This window comes from Neltuma alba, unplaced genomic scaffold (assembly GCF_004799145.2).
Source record: "Neltuma alba isolate B1F8T4 unplaced genomic scaffold, ASM479914v2 tig00011866_pilon, whole genome shotgun sequence".
Classification (NCBI taxonomy): Eukaryota; Viridiplantae; Streptophyta; class Magnoliopsida; order Fabales; family Fabaceae; genus Neltuma; species Neltuma alba.
In genome coordinates, this window is record NW_021636470.1 from 1 (window position 1) to 14,081 (window position 14,081).

Below are 14,081 nucleotides of genomic sequence, written 5' to 3' on the forward strand. Positions count from 1 at the left end.
TATATCTATAAAAGTTAGGTTCATACATGTATTTGTATTTGTGGGTTGTTTTTAATCATAATTCAAAAAAGGTGGCGATGATTGATGATTATCTTCCTTTTTCCCACCATTGTAACTATATTTAATTAAAGCCACTTGGGATTTCGTAATCTTCCTTAGATGATTATGAACACACTTTTATGATTTATTACACAAAATTATTTAATATTCATATGTCACATATCATGTGTATCTCTCTACAAATTTCCTGATCTTTTATGGGTTTCTCTCATTTAAGATACATTTGCGATCTCTAATATAAAAACTACTAGAAGAGTTGAATTTAGTTCTAAATATAATAATCCAAATGATTTAAGAGAGTATTTTTTAAAAAAATTGATACATATATTTAATAAATAATTAATTTATTTAACTAATTTTTTTAATTTACACAAATTAGTTAAGTAGACTGTATTAAGGATAGCTATGTCAATTTTTGGAATTCATTTTTAATTAGTGTACTGAGAAGTGCTTAGATATTTCTGGACTTCATTTCTAATTTTTCAGAATCTGAGAGGACTTTCCGAGATATTTTTTTGAATAGCCCTTTTTGTAATATGGAAAGTAACTTTTTATTTTATATACTGTTGAAGATTTACAAGTGAATTCAAACTCGATGCGGATCCTTGCTTGCGTGAAAGTGAATGTTGCTTCATCGAGTTTATTGGTGAGTGATAATGAAAATTCATTTGGCTAATAATTCCAATAACAATTACTTGACAACATAATTCCTTATTTATTTTAATTTATTCAGTTTTATTTACTACTGAGCTTCATGGAAGCATATCTATTAGGGTTCAATTTGTGCTCCTTCTGCATCTTTCAGTATATTATCTATTTTTTCACCACTAATATATTTGGCAGTTATAGTCAACAAGATGAAAGATTATTCACTGTTTGGTTGGATATACTCCTCTGGTCCTTAATATAGGACCCAATTGTTGAGTTGATTTGGTCTTAAATATAAGACCATTTCTCATATTTGTCAATTTTCTCTAATTACCCCTACGGATACTCCTTCAACCATAATCAAGTAGAAGAGGAAGATAGGGTATTTTGAGAAAATGATTATGGTATTTTAGGAAAAACGTGTCACATTTCTTATAATTAACTAACTTACCTAACTCCTTAATCTAATCAAATTAGTTAAATGGGTCTATATTAAGGACCGGAGGAGTATATTAAATCTGACTTTGCTACGTAACATATACTCCTCCGGTCTTAATATAAGACCTAATTGTCGAGTTGGTTTTGGTCCTAAATATAAAACTCATTTCTCATATTTATCAATTTTCTCTAAATTACTCTTATGGACACTTACTCAACCATAATCAAATAGAAGAGGGAGAGGAGGTATTAAGAAAGATGATTATGGTGGTTTTAGAAAAAACACATTTCTTATAATTAATTAACTTATCTAACTTTTTAAATCTAATCAAATTAGTTAAATGGGTCTTATATTAAAGATCAGAGGAATATAATTCCCCCCGCTTAGTCAGTACAAGATTTTTTCCCTGTTGCTTAGAAATGTACTCTATCCCATGATTAACTAGCTTCATGATATTTGAGGGGTGGTCATTAATATTCCTAAACTTACAAAAACAAATTCACTAAAATTATTATCACAACAAAATGTGTTGAGAAATTAAAAGGATGCCACCAACTTGATGCAATTAAGGTGAGCAATATTTTTTTTTCAAAAATCAATTACCATTTCTTTGCTCTGTATTTGGGACCAACTAGGATTTTAAAACTCTGCTGTATAATTAGAGACTGGGGGGTTGGCAAAAAGGAAGAAAAATAACTACAGACTGAAGGATTGTGGGCTATGCAGAGTTCCATGGGCAGTTTGATATATGATGAGCCTGCCTGCACTCCTTTGATGGGCCGTGGTCTTGGGCCAGAGAACAGAACAAAAAGGAGTATGTTTCGTATTGGGCCATCGGAGTTGCCACGCAGAAAGGAGCGAGAGAGAACTTCGTGGGACCCCATGACCCAGCCCATCAAGGACTGGACTCGACTTGCTCGATTTTAGCCCAAGTTAGTCCAGCCCCCACCAGATGAGGAGTACAAGACTAAAAACACTGGACCGGGCCCCAGGTGATATTCGACCCGGTCAAACTCAGTTCACATGCTCCCCATTTCAAGGATAAAATTGATATCTTCAAAAATTGTTTAATAAAAAATATTTTGAATTATATATGTATTTTAAAATTTCATGTGATAAATAATATAAAATTTGAAGGATTTACTGATAAATTTTTATGTTTTAAGATGTTAGCAAAGTTAATTTTGAATCGAGAAAAAGATCACAAGGATGACCATTTAACAGGATTTTTTTTTTTTTTGATGAGCCATTTAACAGGATTTTGGCATCATAAGTAGGAGGGGAACGAAATTGATTCAACACGTGAAAGGAAAAAAAAAAAAAAAGAAGGTTAAAGCAGAATATCTGGATATGAGCAAAGACAGAGAGGCAGCAAGTAAAATTTAGCATCAATATGAATGAAGACAAAAAGGCACGTGTCTGTTCTTTACAATAGAAAGCAGAAACAGTGCTTAAAGGGAATTTGCTTGGAGGTGGAATTGAATTGAGAATCGACCATCACCACCTCATCTTCCTTCAGCCACCTACCCAACCAGTGGCACCCACCCACCATTCCTTCTCACGAATGGTCCGAAATACCCTCTCCATCAACGACTTCCTATAACGCTTCAACACTTCGACTTCACCAAACATTTTCCATCTTCCAAGGCCCCAGCTCTTTCAATGGAGGACGAAGCCTCTCATCATCAAAGACCGCAGATTTGGATGCTCCTCTTCACGCAATTGGCTTCGTGATTGAAGATGTCTCCCCCCACAGGGTGGCCGGCCGCCTCCCTGTGACTCATAAGTGCTGCCAGGTCAACCCCAACTTTTCTTCATTCCCAATTTCCCCTTCTTTCTTCTGTGCTTGATTTACTGAGATCTCAATGTTTTTGGTTGCCGAATTTAGCCGTTCAAGGTCTTACATGGAGGGGTGTCGGCCATGATCGCAGAGGGCCTGGCAAGCATGGGAGCTCACATGGCTTCTGGTTTCAAAAGAGTAGCCGGAGTTCAGCTCAGCATCAACCATCTCAGACGCGCCGAGCTGGGTGACTTGGTCCATGCCGAAGCCACCCCTCTTCATGTTGGCAAAAGCATCCAGGTCTTCCTTCCTCTTTCACATTGCATCTCTGTCTCTCTTAATTCCTTCCATGCACAAAAGTTCAGTTTATGAGGCTTTCTGGTATCAATAAAACATCACAGAATCACAACATTATGGGCATAAACTGAATAAACTTTTAATTCTTTCATACATTACTTACGCCATAAGCTGATGCTCTGCTGTTAGCCATCAAGAATTAAACGCGATTTAGTCCTACCATTTTATATCCTCTCATTCCCATGTCGTGATCAAATCACCTTTGAAACCATATAGACCAATAACGACCTTGCACAATTCTGGTTTTTTTGGCCTCCTCTTCCATTAAGAACAGTCGATCATTTATCCTCCAACATCCTCCCTCCCTTTGAATCATCACTCCGAATTCCATCTGCTGTACCTGTTGCCACAACTTCCTTATCCTGCATCCAAGCAACTTGATTCTGATGTAGTGAAATTCATAGCAGGCTCATATGTTGGTCAGCACTTAGCTGTTGAACATCACCTTATTCCTGTAAAGCCTGATTTCACACAGAGCCAAGGCCATTAATCTGGCTTAGTCCGCCAGCTGCTAATGAAATGGATCGACTTAAGAAAACCGTAGAATTATAAATAGCAACCCCACCCCCCACTTCCCCGGCCCCAAAAAAGAAGAGAGAGATAAATGGATGCAAGTGTTTCCATTCTTTACTCATAGAACCTCTGTCCCTAAACTGTTATCATCTCAACAATCGACATAGCCACATTCTGGTTTCCGTCTCTGCCTCGTGACCAAGTCGTTATTAATCTGTTCATTTGACCAGTTGTTGAAAGAAACTGCTTGGAGATCTGCCGAATAACTTGAGAGTTGAGAAGAAAAACTAGTACTAAGAAATTGAAAATTCCAACCTCTTTCGTCACTATATGAACATTTTTCCGGCTAAACATGATTGATATCGCCTCAGCATTTCTTTTTTTGTGCTTGAGTTTTCCTATTCGCTGAAGTTGGAAGTGGTCTGGTCATCATATATTTAAATTAGCATAGAATGTTTTCTACTTTACTGACACATATACTAGCAGATAGAGGAATTGAACCATTACAGTAATCAAGCTCACCCCAATGTTAAAGTTTGAGCTTGGTTTCAAGTGAACAATCAATTAATTGGCTGTTTCAGTTTTAATCTGCAGCTATTTGGCAGCTTAGTATCGTTAGCTTAAGAAGGATTAAAAATGCTATCCGTTTCATTTTCCCTCGATGTGGCACTGGGCATCACACCATACCTTCTTACTCTTAGGAGAAAATGTTCACTGGATTAGGAACTACATGCCCCATAACGAGCAAGTACATGTTGGTTAAATTCTACAACATAGAAGTCATATGTTGCTCTATTCAAACGTCATAAACAGACCCTGCTCATCAAATTTTACTCTATTTTGAAGCAGGTATGGGAAGTGAGAATTTGGAAGATAGATCCTTCAAACTCTCAAAATAGATCCTTGGTATCATCGTCTAGGGTTACTCTTCTAAGCAACATGCCAGTCCCAGATCATGCAAAAGATGCTGACAAAGCTCTCAAGAAGTATGCAAAACTGTGAATATTCATATGGTTTGATTTGTTTAAGTAATAAGTACAATTCTTCTGTAACCAGAATTGCATCAAGTCAAAAAAAAAAAAAAAAAGAATTCCTGAGATGCACAACATGATCATATCTTTTTTTGTGCATTTATGTATATGGATAATGAAACATCTTGCAATTAAAGGTTCAGGAGAAGCCTGGAAACTAATCCAACTGCGAAAAGAAACGCTATGCACGATCAGCTTTTCTCGGCATTTTGCAATTACAGCACCAAACTCAAAAGAACCAATAGTTTCCTTTAATTTGAGTTCACTAGCTGCTTCATTTTCAACTGAACCAGATGAACGAACAGGCCTGACAAGCAGTCAGCAATTCCCACATGGCGGTAAGTTCAGAGATATAGTTTTTTTTTTTTGGTTGGGGTGTGCGGAGGAACGTAGTGGTTATCTAGGCAACATTGGGGATATTCAGAATTAGGATATTGAGTCCTTGTTCCGGAAGGATCTTGCATCTTTAGTGTCTCTGTCATTCTCTACCGTGCGGATTCCAGAAATTTCATGCCTTAAAACGAAGGGAAGACATCGCACCATCAGAGATAGACTGACAGAAAAGGCTTAAACTGTACATCTATACAACTTATAACGAACAAAGGAACTCGAGAAGTATCACCTGAGATTTCTAAGTTCTTGGGCCAAGTCGTTCACCTCCATACTAGAAAGTTTGAGAGAAGATAAAGTTCCCGGTACCTCTTCTGAGGCAACTTTAGACAATTTTTTCATTGAAACTCCTAATCTTCCAAAAGCCTGTGCATGGCATGAAAACTCACCAATAAATGCCAGCCATTCTAAACATGTGCTATAGATGTGCTAAAACAGATGAAAACTGAATTCTTCGCTCACAACACTGAATAGAAATCCTTTTGAACTTACAATTACAGTTGGAACAGATACCAAAGCCACTGAAAAGAATGCACCAAAAGCCTACTACCAAAACACCAAAAAGACAAACTGATAATGAGAAGAAATGAGCATGAGAAACTAATTCAAGTTTCATATGCAAAAATATGCTTCCAAACTCTGTTTTGAATACCAAAGTCAGTAACAAATAAACAGAGAGGGTTAAAATAACAGTACCATGGAGAGTGAAAACAAGAGAGACAGAAGCCCCATTTTGGAGTGGGTCGAAACCCTAGATTTTTCACCGCATGAATGAGCGGAGTAGTCGAGACAAATGACTTTGCAGATGATGTGGCTGGGATCGACTTGGATGTCTCTGGTTTCGAAGTTAACTCCGATGAGATGGCTGATGCCGAAGTCGTTAGACGTCTTCGAGGAGTTAGGGCTGGAGCAAAGGAAGTGGAGATCGTCGTCGCCGGTTTCAGGGGAATCGGCAAACTGTTCCAGAGAAGCACAGACTGCGATTCCATTAGGCCCAACATTCTTTCAAGCTCCTTATTGTAATTCTTCTGGTTATTCTTTAGGAATATATTTGAAAATAAAATGTTGAGAAGAATCAATAGAAGCCTTCCTGCAGAAGCTAGTTGCCTCTGAAGTGGACGGAATGGAAGAATCAATGAAAGAAGGGCATGCATACAAGCCCTCCCGGAAAGTGTCCCTATGGCATTTGGAGGGAGAAATATCGCTAATTTTTAAAATCATACTCTTTCCACTGTCAAATAATAGTGCAAGGAATAATTATATTGATATTTGATATACACGTATTCATAATTAATAAATTAATACATATGATTACAAATGGATGGCTGTCTGAATTTTTTTCCTTCCTTTTTCCAACGATTTTTTTTTAATATTTTGTACATTATTACAACAATTGACTTATAATTTACCATTGTTTATCGTTTTTTTTTAATGACATTTATCGTTTTTACTTTTACCTGAAAAAATCAAAAGTATTTAGAAGCCTTAAAAAAATTAGATAGTCATTGAACCCTGCATGTTAATGAATTATTTCTTATTTTTAAGGGTGAAGTACGTAGAATATAGTAGTACTATGTCATTTGTGCATCCAATATCTCAATTTTATTTGTGATGCATCTGATACTTTTATATTATTTTTTTTATGAACCTGGTTTTTTCTTAATTTTATTTATTATGATGATTTATGGTGTTCAATGCATAATAAAAAAAATCAAAAAAATAATATCAGGATAATAGATATATCTGAAAAATAATATTATGATACTGAATTTTTTTTTTTAAGGCACTGGAAAGATTTGGTATTGAGCACCGCTCTACCCTAAAATATGACAAGCTCCTTAAAATGTCTCTATGCAAAGTCAGAAAAAATAATAAATATGAGAGATAACATGAATTAAGATTCTATATTTATTATCAAACACAACTCCCTAACTTTTTTTTCCACTTAACTCCCTAGCTAACTTTAACATTTATGATAAAAAAAAGTAGTAATCATAAGAAAATATTTAGATCAAGTTTTTTACATTCATAATGTCAAATTCTCTAATCACATATGACTATGTATTTTATTTTATTTTATGTGAATTTATAATTAAATAATAATAAATAAAAAATAGTACACTTACCATATGTGATTGGAAAATTTGTTGTAATAAATATAAAAAACTTAGATATAAGTATTGTATAAAAACCTAGATATTGCATAACCCCAAATCAAAATTCCTTAAAAAAATGTATTATTATTTGCAAGTCAAGTGTTGTCTAAATTTGTTAATATATACTACCTCCGGTTTTTAATATAAAATCTTGTTTGACTTTTATTTTGGTCCTAAATATAAAATCCTAATCCACTTTGTCTTTCATATTTATGTATTTTTTTTCAAAGTAGTCCTTCTAATAATAGTAGTTCTAATCAATACACTTGATTATCAAGGATATTTTAGGAAAGACAACAAATATTTAAATAAATATTTAACTTAACTTCTTTTCTTAATCTTCTCAAATTAGTCAGCTAGCTCTTATAATTAGGATTAGACGTTATATTACTAGACACGATCAGGCGATAATTTCTCCGTTACTTTTTACACTGAATGATTTTTAGCTCACCACTCTCATGAAATGGATGTTTAGTTCATGACAAGATTTTTGTATTTGAGCTCTTTCACTGTATTTCCTGTATATAAATTCGCTACAAAACTAGGCTTCGGTCTTTTGCCTTTCTAGTCACGCCAAAGTAATCGAACTTTCAACGACCTCAATTCCAACTCTCTGGGAAGCCAACATTTCATGCAACTACGTTGCTTACCAAATGATTTGTTTGAATTCTTCTTTAAAATGTATTTTTCTGGGGTTACCAAGTCTGACAAGAAAGCAGACTTTTATTAACCAGTCTTGTGCACTATACATTTTGATACAAATATCACCTGCTCCAAGACATACCGACTTTATGTTAAATTATATATAATGATATACTACATTCACTTCTAAATATAAGAACTAGTTGACTTATTTAAATAGATTAAAAAAACAAATTAAGTTAATTATTTGTAATAAATAAGTATTGTCTTTTATAAAATATCCTTACTAATCAAGTTTGTTGGTTAGAAATATTATTATTAGAAGGACTATTTTAAGAAAAAATAAATAAATATAAGAGACAAAGTGGATTTGGGTCTTATATTTAGGACCAAAACAAAAATCAAATAAGATTTTATATTAAAGACCGGAAGCAGTATAAAAGTATATATATTTTTCCTATTTCTTAATTTCCTACATGATTGAAAAATGTTACCCCCGGAATAGAGAGAAGGTTAAAATGTAAAAGGATAGCAAAGGTCGAATAAATTGAGAAAAATAGTAAGACGATAGAGATCTGGACGCGGGTCAGACGCGCACAGAAATAAATTTCCATTCCAGGGCATTTTCTGGACTCTGGTATACCCCGTCGGCTTATCCATCAGTTTGATATTCAACTTGACAAGGTTTTTATTAAGCGCAAAAGAAGAAAAAATGATGGCAACTCTAGCTTTTCCACTTCAAACACATTATGTGATTATGGTACTCTTTGCACGTTCTTTTCCTTTTGTTTTTTTTACCCCTTGGACTGACTAATGCCATGGAATTCTTGAGGCTTCTAAATTTCTTGTAATATTCAATCCTCCATTTTTCATAGAATCATCCGAAAAAACTCCGTCTGATCTCTGAGATAAGAGTTAGATGGAGTTATATTTAGTTTTAAATAGAATACATCAATTTATTTTGTTGTTCATGTTTATTGTTTTTTGAAACTAATTTACCTAACTTGTAAATTGATATAAAATCTAATGTTGTACATAAATATTTCAATGATGTTGAGTTATAAATGACTAATTTGTCTCTTTTTTCAATTTATGTAAATTAAATTAGTTAAGGAGCCATTATATTAATAACCAGATGTAGTATTATTTAGCAATATGGATACAAGTTGGCTCCATGTAAAAGGAAAAACAAAAAACAAAAAACAAAAATCAATATTAAAGGATATCAAGATTACATTTATATGGACATCATTAAAAATAAAAATGCAGTCTTAGGATCGAATGTTGAAAGGTGACATGATTGTTAAATAAAAGCAGTTGCGTGCAATGCCTCTGGTTGAACACAGAGAGAGAGAGAGAGGGACAGGGAGAAAAATCTCCATGGAGGAAGCAAAAATGATGATGATAAGATACAAGTCATAACTCAGTGAAAGGTCGACCTCCTTAAAAAACTACTTAATACATTTGATTTGCCTATTTATAATGCACTTCATTGACCTGTATTTTATTAATTATATCTGTCTATATTTTCTTCCTAGACCGTGACTCATCTTGGATATTTTTTACTCCTCCGGTCCTAATTATAAGACCAATTGACTTATTTGAGGAGATTAAGAAAGTAAGTTAAGTTGGTTATTTATAATAAATAAGTGTTGTCATTCCTAAAATATCCTTGCTAATTAAGTATATTGGCTAAAACTATCATTATTAGAAGGATTATCTTGGAAAAAAATGCATAAATATAAGAGATAAAATGGATTGTGGTCTTATAATTAGGACCAAATAAAAGTCAAATTGGGTCTTATAATAAGGACCGGAGGAGTAACATTTTAATTTCTTCAGGTGTCCCTGATTTTCCTTTCAACCATCAAGGAAATTTCATAAGGTAAAGAGTAACAAGAGTTTATCTAGAATCACGATTAGTCCCTTCTCCTATAGTTGACTTGTACATGGGTACATATACGCTTGTATACACTATATATATATATATATATCTATATATATGTATGTATGTATGTATGTATGTATGTATGTACATGAACATATTTCTATCATGACAATTCATACTTTTGGGCAAAGCCCACTTTTTGAACTTAAAATGATACCAAAAAAATTTAGTTAAAATGAGAAAAAATAGTGTTAGAAACTAGAGTTGATGAGAAAGAAAGATTAGATTATCGTTGCTCTGCACTGCATCAATTATTTGATTGATCTTCAAAAGCTGGATCACGGTATGCAGTAATCTTCTCAGATCTGATATCATTATCACCATACAGAGTACAAAAATGGAAGGACAGGCTTCAGTAAAAGAATTACTGCGAGTTAAGGAAGCGCCACCAGACATGTGTGATAATAAAACTCAAGAAACCTCCATTAACAGCACTGTAAGTTTCCTTCTATTTTGGTTTCTGTCTCCCCTCTTCCATCATAAAGATAATTGTTTTGTTAATTAAGCTCGATTGGCCAATCCAAAATCAAACCTCAGATGAAAGACCTCTATATGTAATGAGGCAGTTTCCCTCATTTTTCAATTTTCTAATATATGCAGATGGGTTTCAATTTTCTCAGTTTGAGCCTGAATATCTCAGAAAAAATCCACCCGAATCAAGAGCAGCCGTTTACTCAAGTAAGTATAATCTTTGATTAGGAAATTTATGCCATGAGTTTTGATTGGTATCACTTATACGTTGGACCAGATCAATGACTTGTGCTTTTGGGTCTGGATGACATACGATTCTTAGGCAGGTTTGCTGAGAATTAAGCTAGAGGAAGCAAAGAAAGAAAATCAGAATTTAAGAGCTATGCTAAACCAGATTACTGAACACTACACTTCTCTTCAGAATCACCTTCTTTTAACTATGCAGAAGCAGCATCAGCAGCAATCATCACCGCCTCCAAAATTTCAGGATTTTCTGGTTAGTTTGAATCAAAACTTTCTTGTTTACTTAATTATGATAACTCTGTCTCTTAATCTGGGACTTGGGATATATATTGAAAGAGCTTATTCAAAAGAGCAGATGATAAGTGTGTTCATTAATTTAGAAGCAGAATAGGGCAGATCATGTTATAGTGATGGAGAAACCAGCTTTGTCACTTGAGGGTGATCCTGGTATGAGTAGCCAAGTAAGACTGGAAGGGTCTAAAAGAATAACAGATCAAGCATTTGAGCCATCTTGCAGGAAGGCTAGAGTTTCCATACGGGCACGTTCAGATTTTTCTCTGGTATAAATCTCTATGCTATTTTGGACATATTTCTCTTTAACTGGATTAATATTACATTGGTTGAGTAAATTATATATACATTCGCCCCTTGAGGTTTTCAAAACTTACATTCACAACCCCTTTGGTTCCAATTTTAAACTTTATACAGCATGAGGGAGCTTATACTCCAGTAGCCTTATTCAATGTTTGTTATGTGTTTGCTAATTTCAGAAGATGAAAATATAGTTAATGAGGAAACTTCTGATTCTTATGATCAGATAGGTGATGGGTGTCAGTGGAGAAAGTATGGACAAAAGACAGCTAAGAATAACCCTTGTCCCCGAGCTTATTACCGTTGCAGCATGGGAAATGCATGCCCAGTTCGTAAACAGGTTCGTGAACATCTCTGTTCTATAGTATCAAGGAAACAAGCTTTCTTAAGACTTTTACAAGTGTACATTTGATGTTAGAACAAGTTGGAATCCTGTGTTTATTTTTATAAGCTCCTTTTGCAGATCCACATGTGGCTATAGAAAATGGGCTTGAGCTATTTATGTATGCACTTCGTTGACACCTTTTTGAATAAATTTATGCGTCTTCTCTACTAATCTGTTTTAACCCCGTTGGGAATTTTCTTTTCAATTGAAAAGTGGTGTGTATTATGAGTGTTTAAAATCTATGTCAACATTTGTCCAATGTCCACGTGATATGAACAGATAGTGTTAGAAACATGTTGAACAAGAACCATGTCATTGATTTTTTTAGTGTTCTTTTCTCAAAACCAAGTTCAAAACTAGAAGAATGCAATTTTTTGGTGCCAAAGAACCATGTATGAAAAAAGATTCATATATTGTTACAGGTGCAAAGGTGTGTTAAGGATAATAATGTGTTCATTACAACTTATGAAGGGAGCCATAATCATCCACTCCCTGCAGCAGCCAGACCTATGGCAAGCCTAACATCAGCAGCACTGAGCATGTTACTTACGGGCTCAACCACTAGTTCTGCACATAATAACAGCACTGTCCTAAATTCAGGCCTCTTCTCTTCATTATCTGCTCCTGCCTCTAGTGGCTTGGTTTCCTTCTCTACATCATCATCATGTCCTACAATAACATTGGACTTGACTGCCCCCTCTAAAAATAACTCTTTGAACTTCCAGAGGCCTGCCTCATCACTAAACCAGTGCCAACCATTCCCTTTCTCATTGCATGGCTCAGCTCAACAAACCGAGCAACTGAATTTGTTTGCCAAGTCTCGGACCACAATGGCATCTGAGAGAAATCCTTACTTGGAGAATTTAGTTGGTGCAGCTATGGCTAAAGATCCTTCTTTCAAAGCAACATTTGTTACAGCAATATCTTCAATCACCGAAGCAACTCAGAAACTTCATAATCACAATGAACCAAGTGGGAGTGGGCATGACCATTCTTCTTAGATGCTCTCACCGTTGCATCAGCGCTTCACCACTGGATTGATTTAGAGTCAACCCTTGTAGAAAAGGAATTAATCAACTCAAAAGCATGTGTGGCTTGCATGCATCAGCGCTACACGCAAGATATGTAATGGGAGTTTAGTTTTACAATAGGTTTTAAGTTTTCTTATTCATGGTAGCACAGCTTTTTGTACCATCTGTAATAAGAACTATAGAGCAAACCTTAGATTCTACACTTCGTGAACATGCTGTATACAAAAGTTCTTGATAGCAAAGGTTTTCAAATTTTCACTGCAATAGATTGAATTTTGCTCCTGAACAAGGAAGGAATTCGTTCTTACAATGATCTTGAGAATCATTGCTCATTGTCTTTGAAAACTTGTGGAAGGAAATTCGTTGTTTTTTCGCTCTAAATGCTGTAACCAACGACAAGAAGCATAAACTGGCCCAAGCAGAAAAGGTAATATTTCCAGGCTCAGGTTCATGAACTGAACTTTTCAAACTTTGGGGCAAGCTCTTGTCTCATAGAAAGCAGGGTCACCTTATATAGCGTGTAAGGCCATTTTCAAGCACCTAAATTGTTCTCTGCTTTCCAACATGATATGGCCGAGATAACTTAGTTAAAGGAAGTTGAAAAAAGCATAACACTGCATGAGATATATTTATAACAACACTGCATGAGGAGTATTTACAATAAAAAATCAAAGAAATAAATTAAAAGAAAATCAAAGAAATAAATTATATAGGTTCAAATGTTTAAAAAATTTAGCATCTGGAATGGAAAAGATCTAATGCACCACGCATTACCCCTTCCAAGTCCGTGGAAATCATCAGCCTTAAAGGTTTTCCCCCCAAATAAATCAAGGGATATTCCTGAAACGTATCTAATGCACCAGCAGAACTCTGTTCATTGACCTTGAAGGGTTTTCAGAAAGTCAGAGGATATTTCCTGCGCGGCAAACTAGCTGCTAAATATTGCACATTCAAACTGACTCTTGCCTGGCCACTGGAAGTCGTAGAAAATAAGAATGTTGAATCCCACAGTAAAAGAGCTATCAGGAATTCTCTGAACAGATTCTTACCGGCCTACTAGAACTAGGAGACGATAAGCATGTTGAACCTCACTAAGAGCTACCAATAAGGTTCTGTTCTCAGTTCTCAAAGACTAAACAGGGTATTTGATATCAGATCTGAAGAACAGCACGGTCATAACTGGCATTCAGAAATTTTTTGCAGCGGAAGATGAGTAGAATGTAACAAAAGCAAAGCCTTGGCCCTATATCTATGTTCTAATATTGCCATAGAGATTATATTCATTATATTAGTTAAAAGTGGAAAATCTCCCAAAAATCAAAAGGGAAGCATAGAAAACGGACTAAATTGTTCAAAGCCATCATGCTGCATTCATTCTGCAGAACTCTTTCAAGAT

At 34.9% G+C, this 14,081-nt stretch overlaps 2 protein-coding genes and 1 long non-coding RNA gene across 5 annotated transcripts; 2 read left to right on the forward strand and 1 right to left on the reverse strand.

The window, feature by feature from the left end:
- Positions 1-1,879: 1,879 nt before the first annotated feature.
- Positions 1,880-5,031, forward strand: LOC114718755 (1,4-dihydroxy-2-naphthoyl-CoA thioesterase 1-like). The gene is made up of 4 exons (XM_028904179.1): positions 1,880-1,961; positions 2,636-2,943; positions 3,036-3,227; positions 4,647-5,031. Exons 1-4 carry the CDS (start codon positions 1,880-1,882, stop codon positions 4,797-4,799), a joined length of 735 nt encoding a protein of 244 aa, XP_028760012.1. The 3' UTR covers positions 4,800-5,031.
- Positions 5,032-5,184: 153 nt separating this feature from the next.
- Positions 5,185-5,952, reverse strand: LOC114718764 (uncharacterized). Its single transcript, XR_003737849.1, has 3 exons — positions 5,915-5,952; positions 5,451-5,761; positions 5,185-5,342 (listed from the first exon to the last, which is right to left on the reverse strand). It is a non-coding gene; the product is annotated as an uncharacterized LOC114718764 (long non-coding RNA).
- A 3,886-nt stretch (positions 5,953-9,838) lies between these two features.
- LOC114718760 (probable WRKY transcription factor 47) lies at positions 9,839-12,969 on the forward strand. 3 transcript variants are annotated; one of them, XM_028904192.1, is made up of 7 exons: positions 9,839-9,901; positions 10,293-10,400; positions 10,565-10,642; positions 10,758-10,931; positions 11,059-11,238; positions 11,496-11,609; positions 12,077-12,969. In XM_028904192.1, the coding sequence occupies exons 2-7, from the start codon at positions 10,302-10,304 to the stop codon at positions 12,653-12,655; spliced, it is 1,224 nt and encodes a 407-aa protein (XP_028760025.1). In that variant the 5' UTR covers positions 9,839-9,901; positions 10,293-10,301; the 3' UTR covers positions 12,656-12,969. The 3 variants fall into 3 exon arrangements, with proteins under 3 accessions (XP_028760025.1, XP_028760024.1, XP_028760026.1); XM_028904191.1 differs by lacking the exon at positions 9,839-9,901 and having other exon boundaries at positions 10,178-10,400; XM_028904193.1 differs by lacking the exon at positions 9,839-9,901 and having other exon boundaries at positions 10,178-10,400; positions 11,065-11,238.
- Positions 12,970-14,081: the final 1,112 nt, after the last annotated feature.

Excerpts from the sequence above, each read along its gene's own strand:
- LOC114718755 (XM_028904179.1), top strand. The coding sequence starts at position 1,880 with ATGGGCAGTTTGATATATGATGAGCCTGCCTGCACTCCTTTGATGGGC. Across the intron at positions 1,962-2,635 it reads AGAGAACAGAACAAAAAGGA|AATCGACCATCACCACCTCA; the intron begins GTATGTTTCGTA and ends AATTGAATTGAG. Across the intron at positions 3,228-4,646 it reads ATGTTGGCAAAAGCATCCAG|GTATGGGAAGTGAGAATTTG; the intron begins GTCTTCCTTCCT and ends ATTTTGAAGCAG.
- LOC114718760 (XM_028904192.1), top strand. The coding sequence starts at position 10,302 with ATGGAAGGACAGGCTTCAGTAAAAGAATTACTGCGAGTTAAGGAAGCG. Across the intron at positions 11,239-11,495 it reads CACGTTCAGATTTTTCTCTG|ATAGGTGATGGGTGTCAGTG; the intron begins GTATAAATCTCT and ends TCTTATGATCAG. Across the intron at positions 11,610-12,076 it reads CATGCCCAGTTCGTAAACAG|GTGCAAAGGTGTGTTAAGGA; the intron begins GTTCGTGAACAT and ends ATATTGTTACAG.